Source organism: Oncorhynchus clarkii, chromosome 4 (genome assembly GCF_045791955.1).
Source record: "Oncorhynchus clarkii lewisi isolate Uvic-CL-2024 chromosome 4, UVic_Ocla_1.0, whole genome shotgun sequence".
NCBI classification, from domain to species: Eukaryota; Metazoa; Chordata; class Actinopteri; order Salmoniformes; family Salmonidae; genus Oncorhynchus; species Oncorhynchus clarkii.
The window spans coordinates 46,618,102-46,641,345 of NC_092150.1; the positions used below are offsets into that span (position 1 = coordinate 46,618,102).

At 39.1% G+C, this 23,244-nt stretch overlaps 2 protein-coding genes across 2 annotated transcripts in view; one reads left to right on the forward strand and one right to left on the reverse strand.

Annotated features, from left to right (window-relative positions):
* Window positions 1-23,244, forward strand: part of LOC139406902 (uncharacterized) — a 624,715-nt gene that overhangs the window by 20,068 nt on the left and 581,403 nt on the right. The window lies entirely within an intron of this gene.
* LOC139407711 (homeobox protein Dlx3b-like) lies at window positions 13,724-19,046 on the reverse strand. The gene is made up of 3 exons (XM_071151562.1): window positions 18,704-19,046; window positions 15,896-16,080; window positions 13,724-14,161 (listed from the first exon to the last, which is right to left on the reverse strand). Exons 1-3 carry the CDS (start codon window positions 19,044-19,046, stop codon window positions 13,841-13,843), a joined length of 849 nt encoding a protein of 282 aa, XP_071007663.1. The 3' UTR covers window positions 13,724-13,840.

Here is a 23,244-nt window from a genome sequence, read left to right on the forward strand (position 1 = left end):
AGTTTCAAATAAAGCCTCAGTGGTCAACTATGCACTGCAATAATATCTCTTTTTACGAAATGAGCAATCCGAAGATTTCAGAAGTTTGAGCATGAAAATGCCTAACCCTAACATCGTCATATATATTATATATATATATATGATTTAAATATTTGATGCAAATACATAAGTTCGATTAGGCATGAGTTTATAATTATTACTATTATTATTAGTAGTAGTAGTATTATTTGTAGTAGCCTATTATTATTATTATTAAAGTAAATATCAAATATACCAAAATACGCAAAAAAACTGACATCTATGGCGCAATGAAAACTAACAAAGGGTCATGTATTTTACCCTAAAACATTTGAACAAGCAAAAGAGGGTATTATTTTAATGTTGACAATGATTTTATAAAATGGGCATGTCAATTAAAGGTAATTTGGGATATAGCTTGTTAAATAAAACTTTCATTCCAACAGTATAATTACCAGCAATTTGCAGGCAACAAAATATTATTATCCAAAACTGAAAGTCCATAGGAACTAATAGGAAAAGAACAAGGAGCATCCATCGGCTGTTGCGGGTCTACAAGGCAACGGAATCGTCATTAACCCAAATTACTTTCAGGCGTAGGCTAATTGTAGCCTATCAGCAGTCCGGCACAAATAGCTGAAAAACGAGAGGCAAAAGACATGATAGCGCCCATGAGAGTGCTATCATGAGGGTGCAAACAAACCAACTGTTGTGATTTTTTTTAGTATAGGACTAACTATTGAGCACAAAGGTGGCAAAATATGTCCAAGAGTGGTGTGGCGATAAAAACAATTATGGGGCCCGTAGTATTTCTTGATCTTGTAATCTATCCACGTAAAAGTCAATGCCTTATACTGTATACATGATTCACCTCTTGTAAAAAAAGGTTTAATATGGGCTGTGATGGGACCAGAGTTTTTCTAATCAGGTCACGTGGGTTTTAAAAAAAACTCCTGGGAAAACTGGCTTTGGTGAGGATAAAAACCCTGTCAACTGCAGCAACCTTGTACTTGCTCATGTCTGAATTGTGTTTTAAAAGGACTGGAGGGTTCCTTTACACGTACACACAGAGAAAGCAACATGATTGGACAATAAAACACACAAGGCTGAGCTTGCTTTATGTAGATTTGCATCGTGTAGTCCTGCCCTATGCAACTGCAGGCTGAATAAAACATGTACTCACAGTCTTTCAGCTATTGTGTTTATTGATTAATTCCAGTTAATAATTTTGGACTGAAAATCCTAAATTGCCTAGTCAGTCCAAGTTTGAATATAAACCACATTTGATCCATTCACATTTTCTCACAACCAAATGGGCTATAAATAAGCCTACACAACGTTACCTCTTCGTTAACATTGGCTAGAGGGAGGCTAGACTGTTGTTAGTAGCCTACAGTTGATCAGACTGAAAAATTGTCTCGTTACCAGGCAATACAGCGTGTACGATGGCTAATGTTTAGGTGTATAGGCTGTTACATTTATGTACTAGTCTTTGCTTGTGTATGTCGGGAGTGTTGTGTTATTATGCTTGCTAAATAAATACCAGCCAGAGGAAAGTGAAGAGTGCACCTTGAGCTTTGTCCAGCCCGCTCTACCTGCGATTTCCGTGAATCTGATTGGTCAAGACAAGCAAAGAACCCGCAGCAGCACTCGGATGGAAGGACAGAAAGGACAGAAATTGTGCGGGAGTTGACAAATAAGGCAAATCGGTCTAAATAACAGCACTTTGCCCCTCTTTTTAAAACTTTGCTTCGATATATTTTATTGAAGAAAATGAACGTTAAATTTAAAAAAAAAGTTAAATAAAAGTTAAATTAAGTAAAAAAGTGGTTGTAAAATGTGTTTTAAAACTATTTTCTTTATAGCCCGGCGGTTGTCAATGTGCGGTTGGATTATTTTGCCCAAATGGCTATTCAGGGCTAAATATGCAAACTACGTTATATTGTGTTGACCACAATATTACCACTGCGACCTACCTTGTTCTGAAGGTAGGCTTTGGCACGTGCTACCGGAGTTATCGGAAGCTCTTAGTTCCCAGCGGGGAATTTTACTTGAACGCAGTAGCGTTGCTGGATATTGACGGGAACTGGAACACGCTGTTGTACACATAAATCCAGAGCATCCCAAACATTTTTATTTTATTTTTTTATTTTACCTTTATTTAACTAGGCAGGTCAGTTAAGAACAAATTCTTATTTTCAATGATGGCCTAGGAACAGTGTGTTAACTGCCTGTTCGCAGAACGACAGACTTGCAACCTTCCGGTTGCTAGTCCAACACTCTAACCAGTAGGCTACCCTGCCGCCCCAATGGGTGACATGTCTGGTGAGTATGAAGGCCATGGAAGAACTGGGACAGGAATTGTGTATATATCCTTGCGATATGGAGCCATGCATTGTTATGCTGAAACATGAGATAATGGCGGCGGATGAATGGCAAGCGCATTCAAATTGCCGTCGATAAAATGCAATTGTGTTTGTTGTCTGTAGCCTATACCTGCCCATACCATAACCCCACCGCCACCATGGGGCACTCTGTTCACAACGTTAACATCAGCAAAAGCTTACCCACACAACACCATACACGTAGTCTGCGGTTGTGATGCTGGTTGGACATACTGCCAAATTCTCTAAAACAACGTTGGAGATGGTTTATGGTAGAGTAATGGACATTCAACTCTCTGGCAACAGCTCTGGTGGACATTCCTGCAGTCAGCATGCCAATTGCACGCTCCCTCAAAACTTTAGACATCTGTGGCATTGTGTTGTGTGACAAAACTGCACATTTTAGTGAACTTGTATTGTCCCCAGCACAAGGCGCACCTGTGTAATAAGCATGCTTTTTAATCAGCGTCTTCAGGAAGATGAATTATCTTGGCAAAGGAGAAATGCCCACTAACAGGGATGTAAACTAAAAAAACATTTTAGAGAAATAAGCTTTTTGTGCGTATGGAACATAATTTGGGATCTTTTATTCCAGTTTATGAAACATGGGACCAACACTTCCCATGTTGCGTTTATATTTTTGTTCAGTATAGAACCATAGAGAGTTACCGCAATTCACAAAGAAAACAAAACTGCCTCCATTATTTCAGCACCATTTCAACTTCCAATACAATATATATTTTAGTTGTCCAATACAGTGACAACTAAAATATACCAAAAACAATTTAGTCTAAATATGATGTGGCTGTCTATGTTTCTGATTTTTATGTATATGTGTGTGTGTGTGTGTGTGTGTGTGTGTGTGTGTGTGTGTGTGTGTGTGTGTGTGTGTGTGTGTGTGTGTGTGTGTGTGTGTGTGTGTGTGTGTGTGTGTGTGTGTGTGTGTGTGCGTGGGTGTGTGCGTGGGTACGTGCGTGTGCAAGTAGAAAAACATGTTGACTCACCCTACTTGTATAGAGAAACTCCAATGCCATCCTCCTCTCTTTCATGTGGATGAAACAGACTATCACTGTCATACAGTACATACTTTTATTTTTTGTTTTCTTAAGTTTCCTGGCTAAAATGCTTGCTCGTTAACCTAACTTACTTTCATGGGCAATGTTAGCTAGTTAACATGAGCCTTCTACTGTTCATCTAGTTACATATTGAACTTCCATCCTCACAGGCCAGGGGCACAATGTATGGATTAATGGCTGGATCAGAATCACTGGCTGGTATGGAGAATTAAGTAAAACTACAAGTCCAAATCCCTTTCTCCATCCATGGCTAATTTAGGAAAGGGACTATTTCTGCTAGCTAGCCACTGGAGGACAACAACACAATGAGATGCAACAATTCAAGATGTTTCTGTCAATGACGTATGCTCTCGATGCGATGATGGGAGTGACGCCAAATCCAAATGGGCTTCCCTTGACACTGGACCCATCACAGTTGAGCTCACTTTAGCTTAACGCTGATTGGCTATTCTTTTATACTTTTTTTATCAAGGGGAGGCAAAATGCTTGGTGGCTTCCCTTGCATTCAATGCTGCGGGCGGCAACAGTGTCATAATCTTGTGGACCAGACAGCATCAGATAGATGGCCGACACATGCAGAGACAGAGGGGCGCTGTTTCGCATGCTCGGATGCATTCTCCGGTGAGATACATTTAGCCTCTTGCGAATTGAAGTAAAATTATTAAACACAGAGAGGAAAGATGTTTTTCCTATTTTTTCTTGGTAAATGTTTTGGGGAAGCCTGGCTTCTTTTGCCATCCATGAATACACACTATTGCTTGAACAACACTCCAAGTTGGAATTACAAGTGGGAAACTTAAAGAAAATGTTGTTACCCGAGTTGACGAGTTGTGACATTTCACCACTGACCTTTTACCTTTTCAACCAAAAGATGACAAATACGTTTTTGACAATTACAACGTAATCAATAAGGAAAATATAGATAGTTTGTCCATTATGTCAAAGTTAAGCAAGTTATCTAACTTAGTTATAAGCAATGTTATCTAGCTTATCAAGCTAAAATCTTATTGGTTGAAGAATTGTTCCGACTTCAAAGGCACGTGAACACATTCATGTAGACTTAGCTACCATTTCCCAGTTCCCCATTTCCCACGAGCACATGAAGCAACACTTTATCCATAATCGGTAGATGGTTTCGGCCTATATTAATTCTGCATCATTTACAAAGCAGTGTGCAAGAAACAAACCTATTCAAAACAGAATTGACCCCCCTTCCCAAATCAAACATGGGTGCTAATGTTGTCTCCTCGTTTTGCATGCACATGCTTCCACTTCTTCTTGTCTGTTGCAGCCAATCATAGGTGGCAGCATGACACGCATGTTTAGCAGGGCTCATTAGCTAATACCTAGTCAGTTGCACAACCGAAAGCATTAAACCAAAACACGGCTTTTGCATTTAACCCAACCCCTCTGAATCGACTTCCATGTTATCAGCACCCGGGGAGTAGTTGTTGTTGGGGGTTAACTGTCTTGCTCAGAGGCAGAACAGCAGACTTTTCCACCTGGCCAGCTCAGGGATTGAAACCAGCGACCTTTCAGTTACTGGCCCAATGCTCTTAACCTCTAAAGATACAGGTGTGTGAACCACAGACACAGGTGTGCACGCAAAGCAAGACAATTCTGTCCTAATTATTTTGGAAATGTCTACGTACAGTATATGGATAGACCTATAATTTCCAACCTCGGAAAAGGGTCCTAAACAGGTAGGCCTACATCACAGGTACAGTCATTTCAGCACGAGTTATCTCAGCCACATCTATAATTAAATAACGAATAAGAGGTCTACGTTTAGGGTTTGTGGAATAAGAGGTAGTGGTCAGAGCAAGGTGGCAGAATAAATATGCAAATGTTATGGAACCAACCCAACCTTAGGTGCAATGCATCCCCATCTACAATTAGTAACACCCCAAGAAAGTGGCAGAAAAGTGTCCCTGCTGCAAACATCAACACTGAGAATAAATATTCCAGCGGCCAGTGGGCCAGCAAAAATTCCACAGCTGTCTCTCATGCCTCTTCCATCCCATCTTTGTTTGTATGTTTCTTTCCCCATATGAAAACGACAGTGGTGAGTGATGTTTGTGGTTGGAGTGAAACCAAATCCCTTCCCTGACATCTGTAAGCTGGGATGTTGTCCTCTGTGCTTCTCAGTTCTCACCCAACCACCAAATCCACCTCCAGATACCCCCCCCTTGCTTGTGAGAATAAGAGTGGGAATATGGATTCTAGCATCTATCTCGTGTAAGTGACAATTAGCATTGCCCTCACTGGTTCCCAATAATACTGTAGACGTGGACCGTGGCTGCACCTACTACACCGAGAATACAAAACATTAAGGACACCTGCTCTTTCCATGACACAGACCGACCAAGTGAATCCAGGTGAAAGCTATGATCCATCATTGATGTCACTTAAATCCACTTAAATCAGTGTAGATGAAGGGGAGGTGAAGGATTTTTAAGCCTTGAGACAATTGAGACATCGATTGTGTATGTGTGCCATTTAGAGGGTGAATGGGCAAGACAAAATATTTAAGAGCCTTTGGAACGGGGTATAGTAGTAGGTGCCAGGCACACCAGTTTGTGTCAAGAACTGCAACGCTGCTGGGCTTGTCACGCTCAACAGTTTCCCGTGTGTATCAAGAATGGTCCACCACCCGAAGGACATCCAACCAACTTGGCACAACTGTGGGAAGCATTGGAGTCAACATGGGCCAGCATCCCTGTGGAACACTTTCGTCACCTTGTAGAGTCCATGCCCCAACGAATTGAGGCTGTTCTGAGAGCAAAAGGGGGTGCAACTCAATATTAGGAAGGTGTTCCTAATGTTTGGTAAACTCAGTGTACTTACTTTGTTTGTTTGTTTTTCAAATGTGGTGGATTCTGATCGATCATGTCCGACTTCGTTTACGATTCAGTTACCATGACAATGTTGAATGTGCTAAGTTGCTTGGTGGGATAAAACCCCAATGCTACCCCCTCGGCCCCACACACCAGACATATAATCAACTAATATCTCCTCAGGCTTAAGGCATCCAGTCAGCCTGCTGAGTGAGGCATGAGAGACCAGAGGCCCACACACAGAGCCAGGGAGCGCTCCTCCTACTAACGACAACATTCATAATGTTCTTCCCCGAGAGTCATTGGTAGAGGGGTGGCAGGTAGCCTAGTGGTTAGAGCGTTGCGCCAGTAAGGTTGCTAGATTGAATCCCCAAGCTGACAAGGTAAAAACATCTGTCATTCTGCCCCTGAACAAGGCAGTTAACCCATCATTGTAAATAAGAATTTGTTCTTAACTGACTTGCCTAGTTAAATAAAGGATCAAAAATAATGTTGTTTATGTACTGTGGATCAAAATAAGCATTTCCTCACACAGATGAACAGAGGTAAAGCACATCACATTGGTCTCGTTGCTTGACTGGTTTAGGTGAGTGAGCTGAGAGATGGGGGACTATGACCTAAGGCGGGGAAGGAAACAGCAGCCCAATCTTCCACGACACAGCTACAAACTTTCCTTCCGCTTTTGAGTTTTCCCGTTGTGCTTGCGACAGGTGATGTCATCACCTTGTCTTTCCGCATCTTCAGAGTTACCGGTGGCTGCCGAGAGGCATTTTTCTTTGTCTTGTTAAAGACTTGAAAGGTCTTTAACAATAAGATAAGCGCAAAGGCTTCTATAAACAGAAACCAAAAATTCAGCCCAGACCAAAAAGACATAGGTCTACTTCCTAATTTCACGCCATCATATAAATGTGTCAATCCTTCATAACAGAAGAAAAAGCATGAATGAACATATATGATAGTAAGGACAGTGCTGGATCAGGGTGACATACATATTATCTTTAACTATTTCATTTCATTTTGTTGTTGTTGATGTTTGTCAAAGAGCACAGTGACATCATGGAAAAAATGACCTTGAATTGAAGGACCTAAAAGGTATTTACATTCATCAAACCCTGTGACACCATCTTGTGCCATTCAAGTGAAAACCAATCCAGTCCAAGTAGGGCTAGATCGGCACAGATTTCCAGCATAAAGGTAAAGTAACTTCTATAGCGAGTTTTATATGCTTCAAACTGAAAAGTAATTCCAGCTCTTGAATAATACAAGGAAAAGGAAAGCAGGAGTGATTGTCAGGATCCATCCTTCAATGACTCTTACGCCAATGATTGGCTTTCAACATCAAATAAATTAAGCTGGCTTGAATCAAAGGAAGATGGCAGAGAATCATGAATCTGCCTGTAGTAAGTCACTTAAAAGAAAGGTAATCCCTATCAATTTTAGTCGATGTTGAAGACTGGATCTATGCATTCCCACTAGCTGGGCACAGCTGACAACTTGGCCTTTGAACTGCTATTGTAGGTTAACAATATACAGCCATTTTAAATATTGTATTCCACAATGCAAATTTAGATTTTCACAATATACCTCTAATATGTTTTCTTATTTTTTTTAGATAGTAATGTATTTGTTATCCCTCTAATTTTCCAGACTGAATTATTTTCTTATCCCCACAACAGCAGTACAGTCAGTGCTGTACTAAAAAAAAAAAATGTTTCATCACCACAGCAATACAGTCAGTGCTGTTCTAAATTATTTTATTTTCATCACCACAGCAATACAGTCAGTGCTGTACTAAATTATTTTTTGGTTCAGCAGTGTCATATTGGGATGCACCTCTCATAGACCATCATTTACAGTGCTTTGCGAAAGTATTCGGCCCCCTTGAACTTTGCGACCTTTTGCCACATTTCAGGCTTCAAACATAAAGATATAAAACTGTATTTTTTTGTGAAGAATCAACAACAAGTGGGACACAATCATGAAGTGGAACGACATTTATTGGATATTTCAAACTTTTTTAACAAATCAAAAACTGAAAAATTGGGCGTGCAAAATTATTCAGCCCCCTTAAGTTAATACTTTGTAGCGCCACCTTTTGCTGTGATTACAGCTGTAAGTCGCTTGGGGTATGTCTCTATCAGTTTTGCACATCGAGAGACTGACATTTTTTCCCATTCCTCCTTGCAAAACAGCTCGAGCTCAGTGAGGTTGGATGGAGAGCATTTGTGAACAGCAATTTTCAGTTCTTTCCACAGATTCTCGATTGGATTCAGGACTTTGACTCTTTGGATTCATTGGACTCTGGACTTTGACTTGGCCATTCTAACACCTGGATATGTTTATTTTTGAACCATTCCATTGTAGATTTTGCTTTATGTTTTGGATCATTGTCTTGTTGGAAGACAAATCTCCGTCCCAGTCTCAGGTATTTTGCAGACTCCATCAGGTTTTCTTCCAGAATGGTCCTGTATTTGGCTCCATCCATCTTCCCATCAATTTTAACCATGAATCTGTGGAAAGAACTGAAAATTGCTGTTCACAAATGCTCTCCATCCAACCTCACTGAGCTCGAGCTGTTTTGCAAGGAGGAATGGGAAAAAATGTCAGTCTCTCGATGTGCAAAACTGATAGAGACATACCCCAAGCGACTTACAGCTGTAATCACAGCAAAAGGTGGCGCTACAAAGTATTAACTTAAGGGGGCTGAATAATTTTGCACGCCCAATTTTTCAGTTTTTGATTTGTTAAAAAAGTTTGAAATATCCAATAAATGTCGTTCCACTTCATGATTGTGTCCCACTTGTTGTTGATTCTTCACAAAAAAATACAGTTTTATATCTTTATGTTTGAAGCCTGAAATGTGGCAAACGGTCGCAAAGTTCAAGGGGGCCGAATACTTTCGCAAGGCACTGTATATCTATACTCAACCCCAGGCTTGAACCTCCTGCAACATAAAGTATAACACATGACTTTAAAGCAAGCACACATTGAATAACGTATCAGGTGCAGCAAATTTAAACTCATTATCACCCTTTTCCCTGAGTCTTGGATGTCGATCTATCCCTATTTTATCCTTTACCTTTCTTCCTCTCTCTCTCTCTCTCTCTCTCTCTCTCTCTCTCTCTCTCTCTCTCTCTCTCTCTCTCTCTCAACAGCAGCAGTGTGCTATTAAAATCCAGAGACTCCAGTGTGTCTGCTTGCCTGTCACCTCCCACAGTCTCTTCCCACGCAGGCAGCTCTTCCTAAAACCAGGGCATGTGCTCCTCACTGACTCAGCCAGATAGTTTGCCTATCTGCCTCACACACTTAACCCATGAGACGCCAAATACAGTTGGTCCTTAACTTTTCAAAAGGAACCTTTGTATGAAAAATATCATGATACATCTAACATAACTTCAGTTGTTTTTATCGCTTTGGTGCAATTTTCACAGGTATGCGGTACATTTTAACAACTGTTATTCTCTTTACAAGTGAAAAGGTGGTGTTAACATGTGAACACTACATTAAATACATGTGAACATATGGTCTCGTGACCTCGTGTAAATTTCAGCTCAACGTGAAAACAGCTATTTCACAAGTGTTTGTTTGTAAGGGAAGTAATGAAATAGTATGGGGGTTTTAAGGTAAGTGTTCAAGTAACTGTTCAGCTAAAATAGTGTAAACATTACATTTGACATGATCCCTTAGTACTGACTAACCCCACCTGGATTTTAAACTCACAACCTCTGGATTTGGGGAATTCTGTAGAATTCTCAGAAGTCCCCTACATATCCATAACCTATAATACATTTCTGCACTTAGCAACAGGAGTGTCATCTGCACTGCTATTTTAGTTATCAGTTAATCTGACTATTCTTTCATCATTGATATAATTAACTTCTTTCAGCAATTTCAGGGTTTTCTGTATAGTTGTCTAATGTTGGTGGGGTATATTATTCTGTTTTAATGTTACTCCTGAATAACTATGATACATATAATCGTTTTTTGTGTGTATTTGTAACAAAGCTGAGTTTTACTTTGAAGTCCAGAGTGTAGGAATACAGGTGAAATCAGCTATTGACACACATGGTGGCATAGCAGAAAGATCAGAATGCCATGAACCAAGAGTTTAGATCCCAGGTTGAATAATAATTATTGTATAATTAAATCACCTGTGAAATCTCGTAAAAAATATCCACATGTGAAACTTCATATAAAATATCATCACGTGAAGTGTTCCAAAACCACATGGTTTCACATTATTTCACTTGAAATTTCAGATGAAAAATAAAATGTTGCATGTGCAAAACTTGAAATCACATCATTTTTCTGTAAGTGAGTACTGTAACAGTGGGGCAAAAAAGCATTTAGTCAGCCACCAATTGTGCAAGTTCTCCCACTTAAAAAGATGAGAGAGGCCTGTAATTTTCATCATAGGTACACTTCAACTATGACAGACAAAATGAGAGAAAAAAATCCAGAAAATCACATTGTAGGATTTTTAATGAATTTATTTGCCAATTATGGTGGAAAATAAGTATTTGGTCAATAACAAAAGTTTATCTCAATACTTTGTTATATACCCTTTGTTGGCAATGACAGAGGTCAAACATTTTATGTAAGTCTTCACCACATTTTCACATACTGTTGCTGGTATTTTGGCCCATTCCTCCATGCAGATCTCCTCTAGAGCAGTGATGTTTTGGGGCTGTTGCTGGGCAACACGGACTTTCAACTACCTCCAAAGATTTTCTATGGGGTTGAGATCTGGAGACTTGCTAGGCCACTCCAGGAGCTTGAAATGCTTCTTACGAAGCCACTCCTTCGTTGCCCGGGCAGTGTGTTTGGGATCATTGTCATGCTGAAAGACCCAGCCACGTTTCATCTCCAATGCCCTTGCTGATGGTAGGCTTTGTTACTTTGGTCCCAGCTCTCTGCAGGTCATTCACTAGGTCCCCCCGTGTGGTTCTGGGATTTTTGCTCACCGTTCTTGTGATCATTTTGACCCCACGGGGTGAGATCTTGCGTGGAGCCCCATATCGAGGGAGATTATCAGTGGTCTTGTATATCTTCCATTTCCTAATAATTGCTCCCACAGTTGATTTCTTCAAACCAAGCTGCTTACCTATTGCAGATTCAGTCTTCCCAGCCTGGTGCAGGTCTACAATTTTGTTTCTGGTGTCCTTTGACAGCTCTTTGGTCTTGGCCATAGTGGAGTTTGGAGTGTGACTGTTTGAGGTTGTGGACAGGTGTCTTTTATACTGATGACAAGTTCAAACAGGTGCCATTAATACTGGTACCGAGTGGAGGACAGAGGAGCCTCTTAAAGAAGAAGTTACAGGTCTGTGAGAGCCAGAAATCTTGCTTGTTTGTAGGTGAACAAATACTTATTTTCCACCATAATTTGCAAATAAATTCATTAAAAAATCCTACAATGTGAGTTTCTGGATTTTTTTCCCTCATTTTGTCTGTCATAGTTGAAGTGTACCTATGATGAAAATTACAGGCCTCTCTCATCTTTTTAAGTGGGAGAACTTGCACAATTGGTGGCTGACTAAATACTTTTTTGCCCCACTGTAAATGCCATTTATGCAGCAGACACAGTCTACACATTTTGGTATGTGACCTCGTGAGAATCGAACACACAATTCTGGTGTTGCTAGTACCATGCTTTAATAAACTGAGCCACATACAGGACTTCTGCAAATACATAAGTACAGTACTGCAAATTACAATACATGACTACAATACAGATGGAAGATGTATAATTGCCATCCCCATGAGTGTACCACCCTCCATCTGGCTATAGAGGATGAATGCAATGATTCCAATCCAGACCAATTTAGACCGAAAGGTTTTTCCCAAGGTACATGAATAATGAGGATATTTACTGCCATTTCGATCAAAACCTATGGCCAAATGCTCAAGACAGGTTTGATGCAAACTAGTGTCTGCTAAAGATTGTTTCTTTCATTTCTTTCATTTGATTACATTGTGAAAGATGTCTTCAATGATCACACTTTTGATCACACAAGGGATAGAAATTATGGAAATGTGATATCCAGTCAATTTTCATGGGTAGTGCAAGTGTATAGCCTAATGTAAAACAGTGTAATGTACTGTAATTTACAGTACTGTAGCATACTACATTCAAAGGACAATTTTGAATCATGTATCTTACATGTTTTGGTATTGGGTTAAATGGTTGTTAAAATAAATAACTCAATTGAGAATATATCATTATGTTGTGTTTTTGTGATTAAACCAATGTACTAATTATATTTCACAGTAAACGTATATTTTGGATATATGGTTGTGTGGTGACAGATGTTTACAAACAAAATGAATGCACTATGAAAGGTTTTGAATGTAAGATTGGCTGTGTTGCAAGTGTTTTTGTGCTAAAGTTTAAAATATTCACCACATACTTGTGAAAGTAGTACCAAAGTGATAATAAAAAAAAATATATAACATGATTCTATCTCAATAGAGATCAAGCTCTAAGCGCCTATATATGTATTGGTCTGGACTGTTAATATATAATTTCTTCCATTCCATTTTGTCCTTACAACCGTTTCATTGGATAATTTGCATAAAGAAGTCTATGGAAACAAGATTTTAATGTTATCTCAAGGGGTTATTTACATCTGTGTGTGTGCATGTGTGTGTAAATATTACATCATTTCAATTGGTGTAAATATAATTAATAAAAACTAAAACTTTATTATTCACACAAAAGACTAACTATAAAATATGTGTTTCTCAGGCACCAAAGTGTCACAATTAGATTTTGTAAGTTCTCACATTGAAGTTCTATTAACATATCAATAGAGTATAAAATAGGCTACATTATACATAACAACCTGAGTTTATGGCTTTTACCAAAAATCTATTGCAAATGCAAAGTACCAAATACACATTTTTATTTCCTATAGTTCTCTGCAACTTCCAAGAGATGTTTTGTTTTGAACCATTGTGTAATAAAATGTTGTATGGCTCAATATGTGAATTGAGCCTTAATTACATCTATATAAATGCAAGAAATGGTAAGTATAATTTATGAATGTATGAAAATGGTACACACCACTTCCATGTATCTGTGGGTGTTTCATATTGTGAAGAAACAAAGGGTGTTGAATGCACTGACAGTATATATTTGAATAGCTGTAGATCAAAGAACATGTTCATTTAATGGTCCCACAGTGGTCCCACAGTGGGCCTCTATAAAGGAAAGTGCCACCAAATAGGCTGCTATTCCATCCATTCTCATATCAAATCTCTCCAACAGAGTGAAATGAGCCACTGATAATATTAGCAACTCATCACTCTAAACATCCATCTAAACAGAACATGGATTTGTCCATTATTTTTGTATACAGTTCCTCTGTTTTGAATCCAAAAGGAACAACAGAGACAATAAGTCCTTGTGCATGTTTCCCAACTTGTCTGTGAACTTCAGCCCTCTGTATTGGCACACACCCTCTAGGCTTTATTTCCAATGAGCGGCCATGTTGTTGGACCACAGTTTGTTCCGATACGTTTTGTATTAGTACACCGCCCCCATATTCTTTGGTGGTGTTGTGTGCTGAAGAACCAGTCCTGAGTGCTGTGAACGTGACTGTGAGGTTTGTTGATACCAGTGATGAGTGTAGTCCTCCACATAACATAGAGAGGAGCTGAGGGAGGGCTGGGGAGCCTGCTCTCTAGTGGCAGGGTCTGTGGGTATACTACTGTCCCAAATGGCCAGGGACGGGGGTGAATTGCAGGACATAGAGTCACTGGCTCCTGGGCTGTGGTCCAGTGGAACTTCCCCGTATGTGTACAGCTTCTTGAATTTGGAACGCCGATTCTGGAACCAGATCTTGACCTGGAAGAAAAAATATTTGAGCTACAGGTTGTTTGGGATGTTTGTACCAGAAAATGTGAAGGTATGAGTTAAAAATGTATTATCTAGCAAAGTGTTGTAATTTCATATTGACACCCTATGCCTTATTAGAATAGAATATACCTAATTATATTGCATTGAAATTTGGAATCCAGATGCAAACTTAGATCCATAAATGAAGCTATCAATTATCAGATATGAAAACAAACAGGAAGAGGTTAATAAACCCGGTGGTTTGACATATAATATAAACAATACTGTTTTTTTTATCGCTTTGGTAAAAAATGTACAAGAATGTGGTGAATTGTAAGATACATGTTTCAAATTTGTACTTTGAATGTAGTATGCTCCAGTACTGTAAATAACAGTACATGACACTGTTTCCACATTAAGCTATACACTTGCACTACCCATTAAAATTGACTAAACATCAAATTTCCATCATTTCTATCCCATGTGTGATCAAAGGTATGATGATTGAAGACATCTTCACAATGTAATCAAATGAAAGAAATGAAAGAAAAACGTTTTAGCAGACACTAGTTTTTGCATTAAGCCCGTCTTGAGCATTTGGCCATAGTTTCTCATCGAATTTGCAGTAATTATCCTATTCATGTACCTGGGGAAAAGCCTTTTGTCATGGCAAACTTCATTTTGGATACATGTTTATTGTATAGGGAATGCATTTCTTTCTTGTTTTGGACTTTCTGGATTATTTATGCATTGGTATTGTATTGATATTGTATTACTGCACTGTAGGAGCTAGAAACACAAGCATTTCATTCAACTGCTCCATTCAACTGCTACCAATACACTTTGATTTGTTACATACAGTGCATCTCTGATCATATTTTTTTTAACTTACTGTGAAGTAAAATCATAGTCATCATCATAGTAGTACATAGTAGTATCATATTTTTTATGTTTATACTTTACAGACATACTTTTTAATATGTAATTCTCAAAATCTGTAGTAGACAAACCAGTTTACGTGTACAATCTATAGGTTTACCAAATGTTTAAATGATCATCAATTAAGAACAGTCAAATTAAGTAATAGTAACATGTTTTAACAAAAGAAAAGTGAATCATATCAAAAGTAATGTGTATTGCATTGTGAAAGGAAATTACTTTATATGAACATGTATTTCTAGATGAAACACTGTTTAAGTTGGGCTCCCGAGTGGCGCAGCGGTCTAAGGCACTGCATCTCTAGTGCAAGAGGTGTCACTACAGTCCCTGGTTTGAATCCAGGCTGTATCACATCCGGATGTGATTGGGAGTTCCATAGAGCGGTGCACAATTGGCCCAGCATCGTTTGGATTTGGCTGGCGTCATTGTAAATAAGAATTTGTTCTTAACAGACTTGCCTACTTAAATAAAGGTTTTAAAAAACAACATTTAATTAAGTTTGGTGAAAAAGTGACTATGATTTTGCATGTTGTATTAAGTCAATTGAACATGTGCTAAGAGTTTAAAACAGCTGCCTTTTTGATAATCTTTTTTGTACTAAGAGTTGTGAAAATGTACCAAATACTTTTGAAAATTAAAAGCGATAAAAACCTATAACGTCTCAGATGATTCACTAAGTGTAGAATTACAGTATGCAAAAAGATGCCAGCATAGTTCATGGTTTTATTAGACAAAATAACATAAATCGTAGAGATATTTAATCTCTCAACAGCGTGTCATAACAGTGGTATGTGGCTTCCTCACCTGTGTTTGTGTCACGCCGAGATGAGCCGCTAGTTCGGCTCTCTCAGGAAGAGACAAATACTGAGCTCCCTGAAAGCGATGTTGCAACGCAGCGAGCTGGTAACTAGAATATATGGTGCGAGGTTTTCTGATTTTTCTAGACTTTCCGTTGACCATTCTCACCTCAGGCTCTGGTTCCTCTTTCGCTAAAAAAATGAAAAATGACAACAGAGCATTAGTAGGCTAAAGGACTTGAGGGGCTCATACATTTACACTAGACTACAGAGGGCTTCAACAGTAGACTATGCCTACAGAAAAAAAGTATTATGATAACAGATTAATTAATTCATGATATATTTCATAAGTAAACATCATTAAAAAAATATATGATTATGCCTTACATTGTTTTTACCAGTTCTGAAATAGGCTTTACTCAATAGCCTAAACAGGGTTTGGTGCACAAAATGTCTCTGTCCAAGATATTACAATGCCCCTCACACTATTATGGGAGATAATGAGAGAAGATGATTGGTGCATCGAGTATAGGCTATTTAGCCTTCATGTATTGTTTTTGGTGTTTTCACATGGAGTGATCAAGTCAAAACTCCAAGACAGGCTATTGAGCCAAAAAGTAATGTGTGCCAGACTGACATGTCGTGACACCTCATGTTGATGCATGTGGCTTTGGGCTTAGCCCCGGGCCAATTTCAAAGAGAAAGATTCTTCCTGGAATGTCAATGCTACCAGCTAAACGGTATGTTATAGGGCCTGGATACCTAAACATTGTTAACACTAAAATTACCAATGACAACGCAAACACAATAGTAGTTCTCTCTCAAATGTGAAGGTTTCAGCTGCTTTGCAAAACCAATTTTGGAAAAAATAAGGAAGTCTTTTGCGTTTATAGAATAGGCTACATTTTCATTTTCATTCTAGGCCATATGAACAATTGATATTATTTAAGAGCTTAATAGCATAGTGTGTTATTGCAAAACAATCAAAGTAGACTAGGCCCAATGGGTAATTTTAATTTTAGGATAAAAATGATATAATACACTATTCCCTGGGAGCTCATCTTAAAGGTAAAGAACAGTCAAAATCATGTATTTCATGAAATGTAATGATATTTGGATGAAACCAGATCAAAGTATGATGACCAATGTATGAAAAGTATGACTGTTGCTTCTACATAAAGTTACTGGTCCCCTCCCCCATGTCAAACAATTGGATTCAGGAGGCGAGATTATTCAAGTGATCACCTTCATCACCTTAATTTTCTATTACCTAATTTAAATAAGTACCACCTTGTAACCAACATCGGAGAAGGCGTGGTTGCAAATGGGCCTGTGTAACAGTATAGCTTCCATCCCTCTACTCGCCCCTACCTGGGCTCGAACCAGGGACCCTCTGCACACATCAACAATAGCCACCCTTGAATTATCGTTACCCATCGCTCCACAAAAGACACAGTCCTTGCAGAGCAAGGGGAACAACTACTTCAAGGTCCCAGAGCGAGTGAAGTCACTGATTTAAACGCTATTAGCGCGCACCCCGCTAACCATTTCACATTGTTTTACACTCGGCCCCCTTTTCCGCAGCAACCAGTGATCCGGGTCAACAGCATCAATGTAACAGTTTTGCTTCCGTCCCTCTCCTCGCCCGTACCTGGGCTCAAAACAGGGACCCTCTGCACACATCAACAACAGCCAGCCTTGAAGCATCATTACCCATCGCTCCACAAAAGCCGCGGCCCTTGCAGAGCAAGGGGAACAACTACTTCAAGGTCTCAGAGCGAGAGACGTCACCGATTGAAACGCTATTAGCGCGCACCCCGCTAACATTTTGCATTGGCTACACATGGTTTATATAGCTAGATAGCTACTTTACTGTGCCAACATTTGGTGGTTATTTCAGCACATATGAAAACATATTATATGAAATAAATCTGACAATATGTGGAGGCAACATGTTATTCCATGCTACATGTGACAACATTTGAAAGTTTTTCACATGTGAAGTGAAAACATTATTCTCCTCACATGTAAAAATGTGAACTCTATATTGAATACATGTGACATTTTTTCACATTTGAACATCTGACCTCAAGTGTCATAATACATAATACATCTCTGCATTTAGCAAACGACTGCATTCTGAACTGCTATAATTTAATCTGACTATTCTTTCATCATTGATTTCATGTACTTATCTCAACATTTTGAGGGTTTTCTGTATAGTTGTCTAATGTTGGTGGGGCATATTATTATATTTTAATGTTATTCCTGAATCACTGATAAATATAATAGTTTTTCTTGAGTGTATTATACAAAACTGAGATTTACTTTGAAGTCCAGTGTAGGAATACAGGTGAAATCAGTAATTTACACAGACATGGTGGCATAGTAGAAAGTTCTGAATGCCATGAACCAAGAGGTCTTGAGTTCATATCCCACATGAGGACATGTTGAATAATAATTACTGTATAAATAAACATGCACAATATAACCATGTATGTAAAATAATGTAGGTAGGCCAAAATATCAATAGTAGGCTATGCTAATTTATACTATTTTCGAAACATTTGAACTCCCCCCAAATTAATGCCCAACACCAATATTAGGCTGACCAAATGTAAATTCGATTCATATCAATTTAAATAGGCCCATTTAAATTATGTGGCATAAAGGTTGGTCCTCGTCGATAAGCGATAGCCTACGCATTTGGGATGGTTAATTTAACATGGGCCACATTGACACTATTAATAAACATAACTTCGAGACAACTCTTTATTCACCAAAAATGGCAACGCGTCTCATGCGTAAATCTTACCGATATCTTGGAGATGTGACTGTATGTCCCGGGTATAATGAGCGTATTGCTTATGGGGATAAGGGTATTCCGATTTTGCAATGTAGGCCCCCGATACCCCAATCCCATGGAGATTGTAATGGTGATGATACGAGTATGGTTTCATTGGTTGCGAGTAGGACTGGCCGTGGCTGGGGTAGTAGCCGTGGTGGATGTGCATCGTCTGGCCGCTGTAGAACCCCATGTCCATGGGAGAAGACTTTGGCAGCGTCGGGAAATCATTGGAGCCAGGGTGACAGCTCACTGTGGCGTGGAGATCAGACGACAGGCTCGATGGCGCCTTCTCAGAAGTAGTTCCATTCATCCTGCACCGCCCTCCTTCACTCTCCTAATAAAAACTTCCAGAAAGTGTGGAGACTTGTAAGAAATGCGGCACCCAACCCAACTGAACTAAAATTTACAGAGCGAGGGGAGTGGATGCTTCATTCCCATTGGTTCCAAACAGCCTCTGCTTCGTTTACCCTGAGGGATAAACTCGAAAATTTCCAGAACCTCCCCCGGCCAGAACCACAGTCCCACAACCTTTCTGAAAGTAGAAGATACATTTTCTGTTGGATGTGTTTATTACATGTTTAGTCTGTCTGCAACAAGGATTTGCACCATTCTTCAGTGGAGTTGTGTATACAAACAAAAAAACGTAGCCTATATATATTTGTTTTACCTTTATTTAACTAGGCAAGTCAGTTAAGAACAAATTCATATTTTCAATGACGGCCTAGCAACAGTGGGTTAACTCCCTTGCTCGGGCAGAAACGACAGGGATTCTAGCTTGCAACCTTTCGATTACAAATCTAAAAAAAACGAATTACAAATCTCTAACCACCAGGCTACCTGCCGCCCCTATATGCATAGGTTTGGGCCTATGCTATTTATTCATGGGCTTTTAGATCAATTTGATAGACTAAATCCTCTTTAGGTTGGCTCGTGACTTGCCCTAAGGCCTTTCCCTAGGTGTGGCAGCCCTAGAATTGTGTCATCACTAGTTACCACAACCAATAAGTAATAAACCCCGCCTATTTCTACCATTTATCTTCTTAAAATCTGATTTTAAACCTACCCGTAACCTTAACCATACTGCTAACCTTATGCCTAACGCTTTTTGTTTTCATTCATATTTACGAAAGCCTATAGCCAATTTGGACTTTGTGACTGTGGTAACTAATGGAAACCCAAGACGTGGCCGGCCATTCCATGCACATCCTCCAAAATGACACCAAGGTTTGGATAAATCAAGGTAACGTGTGTTTAATTCGACTTCGCTGATTATCAGATATGCAGCAAATGACTCATACAAAACGCAATTAACTAATATACCCTATAGATAAGTGAAAGTGGAACCAAGTGAAACTCTCATGAAGGTGTGTAAAACAAGGAACATCAACTTTCGCTTACCTCTTTTAACTTCCATGGTTGAACGTTTTTAACTTTTGTCTATTAGCAGTGGACCATGTTCTACAGAGCCCCTTGGGGATCGTGATAGGGGGTTAAAACAGCCAGGCTAATCAGTTCCCTCGGGTTTTATCCATTCCCTCTGTTTTTTATTTATTTGTTCTCTCTATTTTATTACCCATTCCCTCTGTTTTTTATTCCTTAAATCGTTAGTTTTTGTTCATATAAATTACTCCTGAACTCCTTGTGGATTTATGTAGCCTCTCTCCCAGCATGGTCTCATAGACTAGACATAACATAGTAACTTTAAATCTGGTACATTCAAATTAGTGTGATATGTGACATTTGGTATGGAGTTTGAATCTCATCACAGACAATTTTAGCTAATGAGCAACTTCAACTACTTACTAGTTTTTAGCTACTTTGCATGTTAGCTAACCTTTCCCTAACTCTAACCCTTTAACTTAAATCCTAAAATTAACCCTAACCCATAGCCTAGTTAGCCAGCTAGCTAACATTAGTCACCTAGCTAGAATTCGTAACATATCATGCATTTTGTAAGTTCGTAAGATATAATACGAATTGCAATTCATAACGTAAATGGGTGATGGAATCCAAAAATGTATACATACCATATGAAACATACCATACATACCATACTAAATCTCAGATTGGCATACAGAATAATACAAAATGCCCTGAAACCAGCTTGGATCTCTAAATAGAAATCTACATAAATATGCATGTATAGGTCTTGTAGCTATCATCCGCTAGTATATAGACTTTTCCTTTTGAAGGACTGTCTGTAACTATTCTAAGCCTAACCACCTCTGAGGCCTGAGCCCTAAGCCTAACCTCTCTGACCCACATGCCTAATCCTAACCACTCCTGAGGCCTGAGCCCTAACCTCTCTGACCCACATGCCTAATCCTAACCACTCCTGAGGCCTGAGCCCTAACCTCTCTGACCCACATGCCTAATCCTAACCACTCCTGAGGCCTGAGCCCTAACCTCTCTGGCCCCTGTGCCGAACCCTAACCACCCCAGATACCTGAGTCCCAACCATAACCTTTCTGGCCAATAAAACCCAACCATAACCACCCCAGAGACCTGCTTCCTAACCTTAAACTCTCTGGCCTCCATACCTAACCCCAACCATTCCTGAGGCCTAAGTCCTAACCCTAAACCTCCTTGGTTCTCATGCCTAAGCCTAACCCCTAGGGAGATCCAGTCCCTTTTCCCACCATGAAAAGTTTAATTGACACTTTTACCTACAACTATAAAAAATATTTGTCTACAAATTATTTTGAATATACCCCCCCTATTTTCTTATCTTATGGCAAAATACATCCCGTTTTGTTCAATGTATATGAGATCATCCCCAACAGCTAACATCACTTTTTGTGAATTTTGAAGAATTTATGTAGGCCAATAATATAAAACATAAATCTTATAAAAGCCTCATAATTCATGAAGGTCATGTTAACTGACTGCTATTATCGGGGAGGGGGGACGTATTATGCGCGAAATGGGGGCGGAAAGCCTTTATGCGCATATATTGACATAGCCTATAACCATCACATCTAAGTAAACTTGGGAGTCACGCGATGATATGGTGTGTTGTCCTCCCACTATGACTCGTGAAAACATGCAGTTTGTTAGGCTACAGATGAAATAAATGGATTAACTTCAGAGTGGTGAACGTGCACGGTGATGCGTTTTATGCCGGTTTCCAATAAATATCTCGTGTGACATGAGGATCGATGCTTGACTGCCGTTTGACAAATACAAATACTCTCGCTATTATCCATAATAACATCATGTCGACTAGCCTACCCGCACAGGCACTGTATCTGTCAGTAGTTGGCTGGAGCGCACGTGCCAAGACCAGAGTAGACACATTTTATATTTAAACACAAGCCACTGATAGCTATTTGCTTTGTTGCAATTACAATATAGATAGCTAAAAAAAACTCCTCCGAAATAAAGATTTAAGGTCATGAAGCAGAATTCCTGCCTAAGGATGAGAGCACATCATTACACCAAATTTGCACTCAGTGATTTTGCATGTCCGTTTCTATTATTTGCCCTTATGATTCAGAGGCATATAAAATCTCTATGGCATATGGAAATAAGCTATTGAATGGTCAGTGGTCATCACCATTTGAAGCATGTAATTAAATATAATTACAATTTTGGCTGCAATATGTTATAGGCCAAGTGGGACCATCATGGTAGCCTAAAGAGAAGAGGGAACTAATAAAACATGAGGGAATGCATAAACCTTGGAAGCTAATAGAAGGAAACGAATACAAAAAAGAGGGAAATAATTTAAAAAAAAGAGGGAATGGATTATCCTGGCTGTCTATTTTTCTCCACCAAGACCCCTAAGTGGCTCCATAAAGGTTAATTAGGTGAGATATAAAATGCAGTCTTATTAATGATTAGATTAGACCATTTTTGAAGTTGGAAAACATCTGACAAACTGATTGGAGTGAAATGTTCCTTGAATAAGCATGTAGCCTGTTATTTCATAATACTTTTGTCAGACAGACAGTAGACACACCAATTACAATGTGAACATGGCTCAAGCAGAGCATGAAGGATTTATAAGACATATTACCAAATTAGTAAATCTAAAGAGTAAATTAGTAAATCTAAAGAGATTATTTTCCCCTTTCATCTATGACCCAACTAGAAAACAATTTCACTTGTGAAAATTCTAATCCAATAGCGCTCCCTGGTGTCTGATAAGTGTAGCTACATAATGACATTCATTTGTAACCTGTGCACCTTTTGGTGTCTGTCCCAGATGACACTGTTCCCTATATGACTTACCACTTTAGGCCAGGCCCTAGTCAAAAGTAGTAAACCATATAGGGAACAGGGTGTCATGTGGGACACTTCACTGGGCTATGTTAAGATGCCCTAGCTGGGTAAAATGGTTTGGTGAATAGACCCAGGACTCATTGCAGCTCTGACTGTTCAATCATCTTTTGCCTATGTTTGAGTTGTCTAAAATTGAATAAAATGTAACAATTAATTTACCCTGATAAATGTAGCACATATGCTGAACCTGATAACATATGCAAGATAAAAACTCTATATACAGA